The following is a 17,582-nucleotide window of genomic DNA, read 5'->3' as shown; positions in this document are numbered from 1 at the left end:
TCTGGTATTTCACACAGTTCAGAATAGGCTCCAGCCGGACCGGAGCAGGTGAGATGGACCATTGGTAGAAGACTCTGCCTATGTGACAACTGTGACTAGTTACCTCCTGATTGATGAGGGTCTGACCACTGGGACCCCACGGATTACAAAATGGGGGTTAAGGTGTCCCTTGGAATTAATGGAGTGCTAAGGGGTGTGCGGTGTGCTTTGTTCATTCAGGGGGACATTTCCCCACCATTCTCTTCAGTGATCAGGCCCCCAACAGATAGTTTTCCATTATTCTGTGGATAAGGGATAACATTGATCTTGGAATAATCCCTTGGTTACTTTATAACAAAATTTAGCAGCTTCTTGCATTAAGAACAACCAATAACCTTTTCAACGATCTTAATCTGACACTGCAGATAAGTAGAGTATTAAGCTGTCCATTGATACATTGCCCCCTATAAATTTAAATATGCAAGAAAAGGGTCCGTGGAGCCTCAGTTGCAAGTCTCAAAACACAGAAATAGATAGATATCCCGATATGTAATCCCACTCTGGACTTAAAGGGCTACGTATGAGGGTGGGTTGGTGACCTCCACACTGGGAGGCACCCCTTAGCAACATTTTTCCTTCTTTGGAGGGATATCTGGCTATGGCTGTGTTATGAGAATTGCTACTGAGGCTCCATGGACCCCTTTTTTGCATATTTACATTTTTAGGGGGCAATGTATAAATGGAGACTCTTGAGTGAGTACTTTATTTTTCTATGATCTCCCTACTCAGAGGTTGCTGGGTTTTTTTGGTCTACTTTTCATTGCCCCCATTAGCTTAAATCCTGCTCAACACTGACGAGGGGCAATACACCAAAACAACAGTCTGTGGATAGATGCCTGGCTTTGGTAAATCCTTGTCATGTCACAATATTTGCAACTCAGTTAGACTTTGACATAAAAGGGGCCACCCTGGTATTTCCCTATTTGTGTCACAATATTAGCAACTGAGTGGGGCTAAAGGGGCTAAGTATCAGGGTGGTTTGGTGATCTCCCCACTAGAAAGCACCCCTTGGCAACAGGTTTCCTTCCTTGGAGGGATATCTGGCTATTCCAATGTTTTTAGACAATTAACTGACAATAAACTAACAATGCCATGATTTCCACCGTGTGTTATACCTGTTTGCAGGTGTAAATCATGGTAAATTGGATGAAGGGAGGCCAGGTTCTTTGCACCTTTCCATGTCCTCCTTGTCTGCTTATCAGGTGAGCAGGGCATGGATCTGCAAAATGTCTCAAGTTTTGTGCTTGTTGCTTAAAACGTTTTGCAGCAGTGATAAATCCCCCTACTGAAGCATTACACCTCCCACTGAAGCATTAGACAGCCCTAAATGAGTGGGTTTCCAGTTCTGATGATCAATGTTTTTTTGATTTATTTGAACAGATATGTTCTGTACCCTTTACTAATGTTGTACATTCTGACAAATAGATGAGGATCCTGAATGGGCCCCTATTTATCTCAACTGCTCAAATAGGGTATGTAAAGAAAAAAAAACACAGACAAACCATAGCAATATGTAACACTGTATCATGCTTGCACTCACCAACTTTGTAGTGTATACAACCCTCCAGGTCTCCAACAGAGATCCAGCCTTGTTTTTTCTCTACTTCTGGATCATTCCGTAGGATTTTGTTCCTCAACCAAGATAAGTAATAAACCCGTAGCTTGTTCTTCTTGCCTTAAGTTAGAAAAACAAAATTTAAAAAAATATATATTAGCTGATCACCACTGGACCCTTTCCAACCACATCCGGCAAGCGTTATTTTGCCAGGGAAGCCATGGCCTGCCCAACATTCCCCTTGCAGTGCCTGTCACCCCAGCCTTATTTATAAGACCTGTCTGACTTATGGTTATGGGGTCATGGCTTCTTTTTCAACTCAAGTCTCATCGACGAATAGGCACTCTGTGCCACACAAATACTTTCAATAACTAAACAATCCAGAGGTGCAAAAGACTTACAAGGTGTGAGGATCCTCACAGCCCTGTCCCTATTCCTCACACAATAACATACTTTTCACTGAAGGAAAACCAAAAAGCAAGGAAAATACCTTAGTCATATGAGAAACATAAGAAATTCCATATCTAAAGACCTGTGGGATCATCACCCACCTGAAATGGTGATTAGAATATTCAGCCCTTCCAGAACATCCATTTGGTAGAAACGTCTTCTGCTTATAAGGGAATAGACTCTACCCTGCCCACTTCTGTCCAGGAGCCACAGACCATGCTCTGTTCCCACCAGTAAGTTCACACCTGCAATAAAAAACCAAAACATACACAAGGCATGTCAGACAAAGCCCCGCACAACTCACATGGGCGTCATCGATGAAGAGGGTACGGTAGATTTATACGAACAGCTCTATGGCTCAAGAGTCCTTAGAGGGTACAATTCAAGAAATGTTCTCTATTAGTGAGAGAAGTGCTCCAGGCTACATAGTAATTTCTCCCATATTGATAATTTCAATAAACTTTATAGAATTTCAGCAGAGCAAGTGTACAATCCATATTACTAAATGGCTGAACTAAGGCAAAGAAACCACGATCCATATGTCATATACTAGGGTATGACTATAGCTACTCTACACAGTATCATGGCAAAACTGAATAAAGAGTCATATAGGTAGTTGGTTATTCCCAGCCCTAAAACCTGATATGGTGGGCTTCTCAGAGGCCAAAGACTTTTAAAAAAAAAAACAAGATAAAACATAACTTTTATTCAATTGCATGCAACACAGGATCAACTAGTTCAATGAGAATGAATATCGACAATCATTTAGCAAATAGCAATCATAATCCCATGAGACGCTGAAGCACAAAGAATGTATCAGATGGACGCGGATTTCTCATTGTCTGCACTTGTCTTGGCAAGCTGTCTTTGGTTATTACTCACATAAGGTGTTATATTCTTATATCTCTATCATTATCTTATTCAGATACATGGCAGCATTCTCTCTGCCTGTGACTTTCTTAACACATATTTAGGACATGATCCTACATATAAGTGATATAGACCCCCTGATGAATGTGGTTGGGGGAAAAGCAGGGACCAAGGTTTTATGTATTCTGGGATATATGGTATGTGTTTGCTTCACAGTGTGATCTATGAGAGCTGATTTATTGTGAATATCTGATTCATAATGTTTTTGCCATGAGGATGTGCAGTGATTTTTATTATGACAGCATCATAATCTTTTGCTGGTCATAGCGAATGTACCATTAGGTACAGCTTTTTATAGGAATACCAAGAAACCAGTGCCCGTCTGTTCCTGGACACTGGCCCGGTATGAAGCACTGGAGGTGAACCCACCCTCCTCCAGCGTGTCAGACTGGGGGCCTCCATTGCTTAATGCCAAACTGGTGCCTGGCAATAGACAAGCGGCGTGCACTGGTTCAAAAAAAGGACCGCCGCACCAACATCCCCATGCCAGTCTATTCATGTAAAAAGTTTAAAGCGATGTACCTGATGGTACATTCACTTTAATGTTACAAAGTGCATATTTTTAGAGTTAAACTAAGCCAACAAATAGTGTTGATGGTGCAAACCTAGACTAAACAGTCTAAAGATGCAGATTTCCTAACAGTCTGAGCCACTGTCTGGTATTAGTTTACACTGTCTTAAGAATAAAAAGTTGTCTCCTCCCCTGTGAGTAGCTTTAGGGAACAAGCGACCTTAATTTCCCTGTATACATAATTATTATGTTGTCTGTATCTGCAGTCGCATAAAGGAGAAGTCCAGCGATTAAAAAAAATTGACAGCCAGCAGGGGCAGGGGGAACATAATAAACAATCATTACTTACCTCTCCTCATGCCCGTAAAGCACCACAGGGTTCTGAACCCCTGACAGAAAGCATTTTTCTCCAAGTTCCGATGACCTCTCCTGCTCAACCAATCAGTGACTGCAGCGATGTCCCGCCCCAGTCCCTGACTGGCGGTCCATCAACCAGGTCATGGCATTGGCTTTGAAGGAAATCCAGGAGCCTGGTGGGGGTCCTGAAGCACCAATCTTGTGCTACAAAGGCATGGGGAGTGGTGAGTAATTATTTTTATTAAACTTCTCCTTTAATAAATTGCAGAATGACAAAACCAAAAAGGCTGAAGTAAATGCTACTACTATGTGCATATATTAGGTCCACCTGCCAAAGTCTGATAATGTCTCAATAGTTCAGTTTATATCTATAAGTTATGAAATTTTACTTGACATATCTTGTACTGATCCTGAGTTAAAGCCTGTAAAATAGCCCAGAGCTGCATTCCTAATACTGTTAGCTTCTGGGCCCAAATCTCCTAGAATTTAGAGTTGGCTTAGTGTCTTATAGCTTGCTCTAGCGCTGTGCATTGTGGAAATTATTGTCATTTTTAGCAATGGCATTGTAATCTGATGTATGAAAAACTAACTCTCCCAGAATATAGTTCGGCAGAGAAAATTGTTCCATAAGCTCAGCTAAGCTGTGTGCGGCGTACAGTACCTGGTAACACGGTGTAGACAAATATCAACAGTAGTCACCAAAAAGCTGAATGAAACTGTGGGCTATAATATAGTCTATAATTCTAGACAGCTAATGAGGCATGGAGGTATGAATGGCACGGGATCAATGCACTCATAGGTAAAAATGTATAACTCTCCATGGTATGGAGTTATATGGATTTGCTTTTAGAGGTACTGTCAAGAAATAAACTAGAGAAACAAGTGAAAAGTTTTGATTGGTCAGGATCTAAGGGTCCTATTAAACCAAACAATTATCAGCTGTGCTTTGCCAATTACTGGCCGTTCTTGTTTAGTGTAATAGGCAATGTTAAAAGGCAACAATCAGCCGACATGCACAATGTCAGCTGATCATTGTCTTAAAAAAAATGTTTAAAAAAAACGATAACGATAGCTAAGGTCTCCTGGCTGTCGCTCTGTGCAATAGGAGCGGCATCAGTAGACCGCAAATCTCTTCTATGGGTCATCCGGAAGATAATCTGGGCAGCCCCCTCGCAGCTCCCCGCAGCCCCCCTGCTTCTTCCCGCTCTCTGCCTGTGTGTGTAATAGCATAGGCATCGAGCGGGCAATGAGGAGCAAGCGAGCGCTGACCTAATGGGTTGGCACTCTTTTGCTCCAAAATATTGGGCCATGTAATAGGACCCTTAGTGTTCAGATGCGATGGATCAGGAGAACAAGTCGGGAGAACTGAACGTGGTCCTCTCCTGGCTGTGTGTGTTGTAAGGAGACAGCCTCATAATGGAAGTTTATGGGGCACGTCTCTTTACACTGACACAGGACGGGGAGAGGACCAATAAAAACATATGTATTTTACAATTCTGGGTGACTATTCCTATCTCAACTAATAAAGATAAACCTATAGGGCACCTCAAGTTGAATATTTTTGCAAGTACACTCATTTAGCAAATTTGCCTCCTTCTCTTGATATAGCTGCTCTTTCCTTCCCACTGTTGCGAGCTTGTTATCGACCACTGCTCTGCTCTAAAAGCAGTATTCAGGATAATACAACAGAAACTTACAGTATATTGCCATTGAAGCAACAGGAATCATGAAATAGTAGCAGAAGAACTTGTACGGCTTCAAAAAAAAGAAAATCTTTTGAGATCAGTGTAACGTTTTCAGGAACAAGAAAGATTGTAATGTCTGCGCTATCTTTAACTGCGAGGGAGGTTGGAGGGAGACATTGTGTAGCACAGGGAGATGGCCTTTCATTATAGTCATTTACAAAAGAAATATTTAGATTGCAATAGACGTGTAATCCGATAGACTCACCCCAGAGAGCGGCGCACAGGATCTCAGAATTAAATTTCTTTTTATACTTTCGAATCTCAGGGCTGTCACTTTGAGGTCGAATATTTGTTGGATTAACATTGACAACTGATCCTTTCCTCGCATTTTCTCGGCGGAAAGGCTCAACTTTTATGCCACTAGCTAAATGTAAGAGACAAGGACGAGTTATATTTGAATACGACTGATTCTTAAAACGCCATAGTATACTTATACATTTTGCATGCAGAAACAGTCACTTATTTATGCTACAACACACGAGGAAATGTATATATATTATAGATCTGTAATTAGAGCGTGCTGTGATTGTTACTTGCTGCATTTGGCCCAGTTCCACCAGCCTTCTGGATCTGGAGAGGTGGGCCACAGATGCTCCAGCTTATTTGCATCATAAATGTGCATGTCTTATGGGCTTGCAGTCAATTTTCCCAAAGGCCATGAATCGCTGCATGGTCATAATCAGAAGGAACAGTTTGATTCTATAGTTGGACTACAAGTGCACAGAAGTGGCAATTATCTTTCTCCAATGTACTCACGGGAACCTAGAGGGCTTGTTGGAGGTGAGAACTGGAGCAGCCTTGGGTCAATGAAGGCACTGAATGATGTAGTGGAAGATGAGCTATTTTTTGGCTGTGGACTCTCGCCATTCGGCGTCTAAGATAATTGAGAAAAAAAACACATAGTTAAATACAATCATAAGGGTTTGTGTGGAAATGCTGTTTTCAGGTACGTTCAGTGGATAGTGATCCCAATGAATATGACCGACTTCCACGGATATCAATGTAAAAACCAGCTTGGTAATAAACAAGATTTCATTCTTCATATATATTATTAATATAATGAATTAATAAAAGAATGAATTAATCATTGTGTGCAATTGCATTTTAAGGATCCATACAGTTTTGCTACATGGTTTGGTAAAGCTGGAAACAATCATATTAGAGTTACTATTCACAACAATGACCGTGTTAATGCTCTTTGAAAAAATGGCCACTTTCTTCCAGAGACAGCACCTATCTTGTCTCCAGTTCTGGAGCGGTTTGTTTAAGCTCCATTTACTTCAATGGAACTAAGTTGCATAAGCCAAACTGGAGACAAGAGTCATGCTGTCTCTGGAAGAAAGTAGTTATGTTTTTGTAGCACTGGACAGGTTCTCCAGGCAAAACTAACTTCTCCCCTATCCATAGGACCTATGTACCCCTGCCAATCTTCGTACCGGCCTCCGGCTTCCTTGTTATAAATATAGCAGTGAGTACGGCATGTGACCTGCAGCTCTATTCATTCCTATGGAGCCGCCCAAAAGAGACGAGTGGGGGGTACAGAGGTTGTACCTCTCTTACGTGTCCCCTATACTGTGTATAGGAGACAAGTTTCTTTTGCCTGGAAAACCTCTTTAAGCATAGTGTTTAATTCTCTATTTCAGTTAACTTTGATGCATCTCTCTAACTTCACTATGCTCAATCCTTTGTTCTTACTGGTTCTTATAGTAGAAATGTAAGGCAGCAGCTTTGATCCTCTCCAAAGTGAGAACACACATATACATTTAAATGAGCTGAGTGTGCTTATGTATACAGAAGATTGGAGGAGTAGTTGCCATGCTAAGAAATCTGCAATCTGCAATACCAAATACTGCAGAGGCACATGACAGCTTCCCATAGACAGCCTGATTCCAAATGTACATGTTATATTGATAAATGTCTTTCTGATTTTCATTGTAAATCAGTTTTTCATGATATGTAAACTACCCTGTAAAATGCCTTTTTTATGCCTTTCGTCTATTAGCAAACTAATGACTAAAAACAACCTATAGATGGCACTATGGTGACAGTTATTAATAAAGAGGTTAAGTCTGCACCTAAAATAACAATAACGGTATAATGTAAAGGATGCCAGCAACATAGCAAACAACTAAATCAGATCTGGGGATGTACGTGTAAGATTTATAAACATCAAGTGATTTTCTGTGTTTAGCTTGTATGTGTAGCTAACACATTTGTGTATTACGTATCGTTACTATTTGTAAGACTTCATCTCTAAGACACTTTGTTTAACTCTACAGGCACATATTGGAATCATTGAACGCTAGTTACTTTTGTTGTTATAGTTTTTCTTAAATAGTCAATCTTGTTTCTAACAATTTTCCTCTTTGTACTATATTTGCAAATCACATAGTTTGGTATAACCCCCCCCCCCTCCAAAAATTAAATTAAATTAAAAAAACAATAAGCATCTAGTAATGTCTTGACCACTAGATGCCTCACTCCCCTGGAATCTGTTGTTAAGCTTGGTCCATCTCTATTAACAAAGACACAGCACAGGAGATGGGGTGGCATATAGCTTGTGCAGTGCACAGGAGAGGAGGCCTGGGCTGTGTAATTATAATCTGTGAGACTTTCTGCCTTTTCCAGAGGATCCCTATTGTCCCTGAAAGGTAAATCAAGGCTTCCCTAATCTCTGACCACCCATAAAATTTGGGGCAGCGTTCCTTGTGTTCCTACTATTGTATGTACACAGTGCTGTCTTCTGAACATAATCCCCACTCCCTTTAGCCTGTCATAATCATTTCTGCAGCAGTAGTTTAGTGCTTAGTTTAACCATATCCTCTCTTACATAGCACCTTGCAAAGCCAGTGCATCAGTAACCCCTTCTCTTTGCACGTCATCTATAGCATTGCTCTGTGAATCATCCCTCACAACATTGCCTTCCTGTTCAATCCAGTGAACTTCCTGGGTAGACAGAAACTCCCTTTAGGGTAAATTCACACGGGAGGATCCGCAGCGGATTTAACGCAGCAAATTCGCAGCTAAATTGGCAGCCGATCGATCCCCTGTGAATTCCAATGCAATTACATACTCGCAGCGGGATTGTCATCCCGCTGCCAGTATGTAAGTGCCGGCCACATTAACCCCCGTCGCCCAGGATGATACATTACCGGCACCACGATCCGGCGGCATCTGAGGCTCCCGGAGGTCCCACGCAGCCAATCAGTGACTGTGGTGGGGGCCCGTGCACTGATTAAATGTGCGGGACCTCGGGAGCCTCAGATGCCGCCGGATCGTGGTGCTGGTAATGTATTATCCCGGGCGGCGGGGGTTAATGCGTCCGGCACTTACATACTGGCAGCGTGATGACAATCTCGCTGCGAGTATGTAATTGCATTGGAATTCACAGGGGATCGATCCGCTGCCGATTTAGCTGCGAATTGTGCATATGTATAGGAAGCATGCTCGATTCGTTCCGAACCCGAACTTTCGGCATTTGATTAGCGGTGGCTGCTGAAGTTGGATAAAGCCCTAAGGCTATGTGGAAAACATGGAAATAGTCATTGGCTGTATCCATGTTTTCCAGACAACCTTAGAGCTTTATCCAACTTCAGCAGCCCCCGCTAATCAAATACCGAACGTTCGGGTTCGGATCAACTCGAACCCGAACCCAGTTCGCTCCTCTCTAGTTACCAACTATTTAAGGTATATTGCGATCTTTCTGGACAAGGGGATGTCCACAATTAAGACTTCTCGCTTGTCCACAGGAGAACAGAGATCCAAGTCTCCCATTACTGTGGAGTGATTGTCATGCGTGTGCACCGCCACTTCATTCTCTTTGGGAGTTGCCGGAGATAACTGAAAATTGTACTTGGTTATCTCTGGCAGCATCCATAGAGAATGAATGGAGCGGTGGTGTGCATACGTCACTGCCACCCCATTCCACGAGGAGGCTTGGAACTCTGTTCTCAAGATTGTAGTGGGTACCCGCAGTCAGCAGAGTCCCCAGCATGGGACTAACTCTTTAGTGAGTTAGTACCTTTTTTTATCCATAATTACAGCGATTGATGGATCGCTGCAGAACTAAACACCCTTGTCAATCAGGAGTTTGGAAAAGCTGGGTGACCACAGAAATATATCTATATTCCCACCTTTACGTTTTAGGACATGTGCTCTTTAAACTGGAAAAAAACAGCTGATTCTGAGTTATAAGTATTCTGTACTGACAGTATCTACTCTGTTGAAAATATAAAAAAAAGGAACATAAAAGGTACAAAAGGTGACCTGCGAAAGGGAAGTCAAGTGATCATTCTCTCTGTGTCTTTCTTGTTTGGGTGAACAAGCAGAACAGGACATAAAACATAATGATTTCACCTGATCATCCAGAGATTTGTTCAGAGGCCGGTGACTTTTTTCGGGAGTTTTGTGCTGAGTCACGGACGTCTCTGAAGGATGGCTCTGTTGCAGGAGATCTGGCAGCAGATAATTTTGATTGTAGGAGCTCCAGAGTCCTTGATTGCTGCTACAACTTTGCTGTTCAGCCGCCTGTTAACACATAATGCAGCAGATTGAAATATAAACTAACCTGGATCCCTGTGCACCATGAACGATAAATCTGTCATCATTCCTACAGAAATGTAATCTGTGGCAAAGACAAATGTCAGAGCAGAGGACTATTTGCTGTACCTGGCAGCCACAGCTCTCTTATTTATTATGCAATAAACCTATTTCTCATGTGTGTCGCTAATGCAAATATTTGGTTGTACACTTAGCATGATATATAAGAGAACACAGGGGATACAGCAAAAATCTAAATGTGCTAGAAGGAAAATTAAGACTCCTTCTGGTGCTGGTTCACCCCGAGCACACATCTTCGAGTTTTCTCTCATTCATCATTAGACGGGCCAGTCCTTGTCAAAGCCCTACTCCACCTTTGAAGACGGTTGTGTCTGATTTCCTTCTGTCTTTTTCTTTCTATGTTGTACATAGGAAGGTAAAGGGCCAATCTGAGCTTGGCTTTCTCTCAACGGGTACTATAGAAGCTGCAGATGTAAGTATACATATAGGGGGACATTTACAAACCTTAAGGCCGGGGCGTACATCTGGGAGAAGTAGCAGATGTGTCACTTCTCCCTGGCCTACGCCTGCCGTATCCCCCCACTCGCCCAGTTGGGGCTGGGAGCTGGGGGGGGTCACGGCAAGACGGGATGGAAGTTTGGCCTCCTCCCGCACCTCATTTATCATGATTTACACCTGCTATGATGATTTACACCAGACGTAAATCATGATCCAAAACCTAGGCTGTTTAGCCTCTAACTGCACATTACAGCTTCCCTAGCTGTCCCTTCCAAGGGCCCTATTCCACGGGACGATTATCGTTCGCATAATCGTTAACGATAAACAATTTCGAACGACTGCTATTGCGAACGTCCTGAAATCGTTCACCCATTTTCATGGAACGATAATCGTTACTTATGATCGTTCTTGTGGTTGTCTTGTCGTCGCTATTGCGTTCGTTGCTACTGCGAATGACCAAACGACGTCTTATTTAATGCGAACGATTTGCGAACGAGCAACAATAAAATTAGGTCAAGGACTTAATTGATTTCTCGTTCGTCATTTAATCAATAACTGCTATTCAACCGAACAATATCGTTTAGATCCGAACAATGTAACGATAATTCAAACGATAATCGTCCCGTGAATTAGGGCCCTGAGCCTACTGCTCAATATCACCAGCACTGGTGTCACCAAGACTTCTGGAATGGTTGGAAAGGAGTATATGGGCCAGGATCTGCCCCCTGAACCACAATCCCCACTCCAGAAGCATAGAACTGCCCCTTCAAACCACACAGTGCCTAAATATCTAGTGTGTGAGTCCAGCAGAGGACCTAGTTACCATCAGACTTATATGGGACCCAAATAGCCATTCAAGATTGTCTGGTGTAATCTAAGAAGAGATATAACTATATAACTTACATACAGTAACTCTTTGTCTAGTCACTTCCTGGCCTGATCCAGCGAGCCCATCCTAGGAAGTGATGCCACTAATAAGTCCATTCAAAGGAAGGTGCACTTATAGAAGGAAGGTGAACATATACAACTAGACCACCAAAAATGGTACACTGCATATGCCAGTCAACTGCTGGCTGCAAGTTTGAGCATATATTACAAAGCCCTTAGGTCTTAGTCCTGAATATGCCACCTGACCACTAGAATGAGAGTATAAACATTATGCGAAATTCAAGTACTGAACATTCAACAACCAGAGATAAGGCGTTGACTAAAGTGCTGATTCCATGAATCTGGGAAGGGATATTATATTCTATTACAGACTAACAAGGACCAGATGCAGGGAAAGAAGGGACACACAAACAAAAGTCCTCGGTCTTGTGTCATTTCTTGATAGAGGGGTTAAGGTCTTAAGGTACTCGTACATTTTATACTAAAGTCATTAAAACGCAACAAGCAGAGCACCAATCTGTTTACTGAGCCTTTACATGGCTCCAATTATCATGTAGGTCAGGCTACACAAATCTTTGCTAAAATGTTTGTGTGACCCTTTAATTTCATCATTGTTGCTAATAACAATGATTTTAAGCCTGTACAAATAATCTGATCAGCCAAAGAACAAGCATTTTCTCAGCTGATCACTAACCTTTACATGGGCCACATTTCAGAACCGAGCCCCTATGAATGCTCATTTGGCCAATAATCAGCCTGTGTAAAGGGGCTTTTAGCCTGAGCACTAGATGTTGTAAATTGCTATAGTTATTTTTTTTTCTCTAAACATGAGTGGAATCAAAATTCATTGAATTGCATTTACCACTCTGCAGGTTAGAGAAGGACCAGATGTAAAAATATGGTAATAGCCCCTGCAAAAAGTTCTTGGTTGCAATGCCAAACATTTGTCAAACTTTTTAAAGGGAACCAATCACCGGAAAAACGCATATAGAGCTTTTGAAATGTGCTGTTAGAGCACACAGCACACTTGCCACACGTGTTTCCATAGCCTCCGTGCCTTCCCCGTGTAAGCCGCAAAGTAACTTTATAAAACTGGCGCCCTGTATGCTAATTACCTGAGGTAGTCACCTGGGCGGTGTTCGGCTAGCAGGTAGTCACTGTCCCCTGGGCGTTCTACCGCTGTAATCACGCCCCTCTGGGCGTGATTCAAATGGCCGAGTAGCTGTGACATTCTGATGCCGGACGCCGCCGCACATGCGCAGTGCAGCCGCTTCCATTCCGGCGGTACTGCGCCTGTGCAGAATAGCCTCGAATAGCCTGTTAGCCGGAGTTCGAGGCTATTCTGCACAGGCGCAGTCCAACCGGAATGGAAGCGGCTGCACTGCGCATGAGCGGCGGCGTCCGGCATCAGTACGTAAGCGCGCCGACGTTGGGCACGGCGCGCTCCCGAGTGACGCCACAGCCACTCTGCCATTTGAATCACGCCCAGAGGGGCGTGATTACAGCGGAAGAACGCCCAGGGGACCGTGACTACCTGCTAGCCGAACACCGCCCAGGTGACTACCTCAGGTAATTAGCATACAGGGCGCCAGTTTTATAAAGTTACTTTGCGGCTTACACAGGGGAGGCACGGAGGCTATGGAAACACGTGTGGCAAGTGTACTGTGTGCTCTAACAGCACATTTCAAAAGCTCTATATGCTTTTTTCCAGTGATTGGTTCCCTTTAAGGCAGCTTCCTTTTTTTTAATTTTTTATTTTTTTACAAAAAGTGATCAAAGCAAGAAATAAAATAGTAGTTTAAAACTGTGCATTGTAAAACTCTACTGATAGTTGCTTATTTCATGAAAAAGACCCAAGGGTAAAGTGCTACAAGCGATTCCACAGCTTTTCTTTTTATGTGAGGCTCTTATCATCTGCAAGGAAGTGGGAAAGTGGCCTTTTAAATTATAGAATTAATTCATATGTAATGTGGGTCACTTAAATGCAATTGTTTAAGCCCATTGAAGAAGATAATATCTTGAACATAACGGAATTAGATTTTAGCGCATACAGTCCTTGGAGCATAATGTAGTATTAATGAGATCTCTCAGCAAAACTTAAAGTGATTTTCAAAAGATGGAAGGAAGTGGCCTAGTGTCTTGTGAACAACAGGTGGAAATGGAGGTGCTCAAATGGAGGACTGTTTTATTACAGATTTGATTGCTGAGATATTTTGATCATTTTTATTATGGCATGTTATAAAGCAACTAGAGGTGGTATTACATTTGTGGTCTTAGACATTCCTGACCATGGTCATTGCTGATCACTCTAAGTGCTGATCAGTCAAAGTGTCTAGATGAATTAAGCCAGAATTGAACCAGAAGGGAACTGAAGGTAACTGCATTCCATATACTCCTCTGCTCTCCAAAAATGTTCACCTTTGCTATCACTTTTGCTTCCCTAATACTCAAACTCTGCTCCAAACCCCCAACTCCTATATCAAGCAATAGTATATTTATCTCTTCTTCCCTTCTACCTGCTGATCTAACCCCCCCGGCTGTCTTTTTCCCATACAATAAACCATTTCTTCCCATTCCCTCCAAACATCCTCCCTCCCTCTCTTACTCACACCTGCTATCTCTATCTCTGCTCCTGCTTACTGCTGGAGACATCTCTCCTAACCCTGGTCCTCCAACCTTTACTAACAGCTTCTTTTCATCGGCCACCTACAGAAACCCTTTTAACCTGATTAAGATTCCCTGCATGCCAGACCCCATCTCCATTAACTGTGCTCTATGGAATTCTAGATCTGTCTGCAACAAACTCACTGAAACCCATGACTTATTCCTCAATAAATCGCTCAACCTGCTGGCTCTCACAGAAACATGGCTACAAGAGTCAGACACAGCCTCACCTGCTGCTCTGACCCATGGAGGTCTTCAATTTTCCCATACTCCTAGACCTGATAACAGACATGGTGGAGGAGTGGGTGTACTTCTCTCTCAGGACTGCACTTACCAGGTCATTCCCCCTGAGCCCTCCCTCTCATTCTCCTCTTTTGAGGTGCACACCATTAGACTCTTCCGGCCCTTTTCCCTGAGAGTCGCAGTCATATATCGCCCCCCTGGTTCACAACTACGCTTTCTTGACCATTTTTCTACCTGGCTTCCTTACTTTCTATCTTCTGACATTCCCGCCCTCATCATGGGCAATTTTAATATCCCTATTGACAAACCACTTTCCCCAACGGCCTCTCAGTTTCTTTCCCTAACCTCCTCCCTTGGCCTCTCCCAGCATTCTGACTCTCCAACCCACAAGGGTGGGAATACCCTGGACCTTGTCTTCTCCAGACTTTGCCCAGTTTCTCGCCTTAATAACACTCATACCGGGCTCTCGGACCACAATCTTCTCTCCTTTTCAATCACTAATACTCATTCTCCTCCTGACACCCCAACCTTGGTCATGTACAGAAACTTACGTGCCATCAACACCTAACAACTTACAGACTCTGTACAGTCATCACTGCCTCCTATCTCTTCGCTCTCCTGTCCCAATCTGGCTGCCAAGTGCTATCACGACACCCTCAAAACAACCCTTGACAAAATGGCACCCCTCACACCTCAATCAGCAAAACGCAGACGACCACAACCTTGGCACACACCTTCAACTCGTTTTCTTAGACGGTGTTCTAGGTGTGCTGAACGTTCGTGGAGGAAGTCTAAAACTGATGCAAACCTCCTACTTTACAAATTTGTGCTTAGAAGCTACTACTCCGCTCTTCATTCTGCTAAACAATCTTACTTTACCTCTCTCATCTCTTCTCTATCCCATAACCCAAAACGTCTCTTTGATACCCTCAACTCCCTCCTCAAACCCAAAGTTCAGACACCCGTAACTAACCTCTGTGCTGAAGACCTAGCATCCTACTTCAAGGAAAAGATAGATACCATCCGTCAGGAGATCACCTCCCAGTCCCAAAGAATTGTTGATCCCATTCCCTCTTGTATTTCCTCCTCTTCCCTCTCAGTATTTGAACCTGTAACAGAGGAGGAAGTCTCCAGACTCCTCTCCTCATCTCGTCCCACCACCTGCCCTAGTGACCCTATTCCCTCACACCTTGTCCAGTCTCTCTCTCCTGTTGTCACTACTTACCTTACTAAAATCTTCAACCTCTCCCTCTCCTCTGGCATCTTCCCCTCGGCTTTCAAACACTCCATTATCACTCCCTTACTGAAAAAAACCTCCCTAGACCCCTCCTGTGCAGCCAACTATCGACCTGTCTCTAATCTTCCTTTTATCTCCAAACTGTTGGAACGTCTGGTCTATTCCCGCCTAACCTGCTACCTCTCTGACAACTCTCTCCTTGACCCCCTTCAGTCCGGTTTCCGTCCTCACCACTCTACAGAAACTGCCCTTACTAAAGTCTCTAACGATCTCCTCTCCGCCAAATCTAAAGGTGACCATTCACTTCTCATCCTCCTGGACCTATCTGCAGCTTTTGACACTGTAGACCACCAGCTCCTCCTCTCCACGCTCCGCTCTATCGGCCTCAAGGACTCTGCTCTTTCCTGATTCTCCTCCTATCTCTCCGACCGCTCCTTTAGTGTATCACTTTCTGGCTCCACGTCATCTTCTCTCCCCCTTACAGTTGGGGTTCCTCAGGGATCAGTCCTGGGCCCTCTCCTTTTCTCACTTTACACTTTACCCATCGGACAAATCATCAGCAAGTTTGGTTTTCAGTACCATCTCTATGCTGATGATACCCAGCTATATACCTCCTCCCGTGATATCACCCCCGCACTTCTACAGAACACCAGTAACTGTCTGTCTGCCGTCTCCAACGCTATGTCCTCCCTATTCCTAAAACTAAACCTTTCTAAGACTGAGCTTCTTGTCTTCCCTCCCTCTGCTAAACACCCTCCACCTGACATTCCCATCTCTGTCTGTGGTACAACCATAGCCCCTACACAACAAGCCCGCTGCCTTGGGGTTATGTTTGACTCAGATCTTTCCTTCACTCCTCACATTAAATCTCTTTCATGTTCCTGTAATCTGCATCTAAAAAACATCTCTAAAATCCGTCCCTTCCTTCCTGTCGAATCTGCTAAAACTCTCATTGTCGCTCTGATTCATTCCCGTCTTGACTACTGCAATTCCTTACTAATCGGCCTTCCTTCCTCTAAACTCTCCTCTCTCCAGTCCATTCTCAATACAGCGGCCAGGCTCATCCCCATGTCCAGCCGTTATACTGATGCCTCCCCCCTGTGCCAGTCACTACACTGGCTCCCTGTTAAACACAGGATACAATATAAAGTCCTCCTGCTCACCCACAAGGCTCTCCACAGTGCTGCACCTCCATACATCTCCTCCCTCATCTCTGTCTACCGCCCTACCTGTGCCCTACGCTCCTCTAATGACTTACGATTAACATCCACCTTGATCCGCACCTCTCACTCCCGTCTCCAGGACTTCACCCGAGCTGCACCAGTTCTATGGAATGCATTACCCTAGACTGTCAGACTCACCTCCAATACACAAAGCTTCAAATTTGCCCTCAAAACACATCTGTTCAAACAGGCTTACCAGGTTCCCTAATTTTGACTCAACCCTCAACCCCCCCTTCACACACACACACTCACACACACACACCTCCACCACGCACACAGACACATACATACACGCACACACACACACACACCAAGCATTTAAGCACTTAGACCTGTGCATGCAGGCATTGGCTGGTGACAGGTTAACCCCCCCTTACCCGCACTGCCTTATTTATAAAGATGGCTGGACCATAAGAACAACGATGCACTTTGCCCCTCTGCCATTTTCTCTCGCACCCCCTCCTGATAGTATGTAAGCTCATGCATGCGAGCAGGGACCTCACTCCTCATGTATGGATAATTATAAGTATCTCTGTAATGTCGATTTTTTGTCTATGTATGTACCTCCAGAATTGTAAAGTGCTGCGGAATCTGTTGGCGCTATATAAATAAAAAATTATTATTGTTATATTAGACATCACTGTGTTGGGCATCTTTGTGGCTCACTAGTAAGCACCACGTC

General features: G+C 43.6%; 1 protein-coding gene across 2 annotated transcripts in view; it reads right to left on the bottom strand.

Annotated features, from left to right (window-relative positions):
- The window catches only part of NRK (Nik related kinase), a 212,176-nt gene that overhangs the window by 35,028 nt on the left and 159,566 nt on the right, over positions 1-17,582 (bottom strand). For both annotated transcript variants that reach the window (XM_069942941.1, XM_069942940.1), the window contains exons 23-27: positions 9,944-10,114; positions 6,344-6,461; positions 5,793-5,951; positions 2,146-2,289; positions 1,580-1,714 (exon numbers count right to left, since the gene is read on the bottom strand). In XM_069942941.1, the coding sequence (XP_069799042.1) occupies positions 1,580-1,714; positions 2,146-2,289; positions 5,793-5,951; positions 6,344-6,461; positions 9,944-10,114 (727 nt within the window). The remainder of the gene's footprint in view (positions 1-1,579; positions 1,715-2,145; positions 2,290-5,792; positions 5,952-6,343; positions 6,462-9,943; positions 10,115-17,582) is intronic.

Source organism: Dendropsophus ebraccatus, chromosome 10, assembly GCF_027789765.1.
Source record: "Dendropsophus ebraccatus isolate aDenEbr1 chromosome 10, aDenEbr1.pat, whole genome shotgun sequence".
NCBI lineage: Eukaryota > Metazoa > Chordata > Amphibia > Anura > Hylidae > Dendropsophus > Dendropsophus ebraccatus.
Note: the sequence above shows the minus strand (reverse complement) of the source record. Positions and strands in the feature narration are given on the sequence as shown.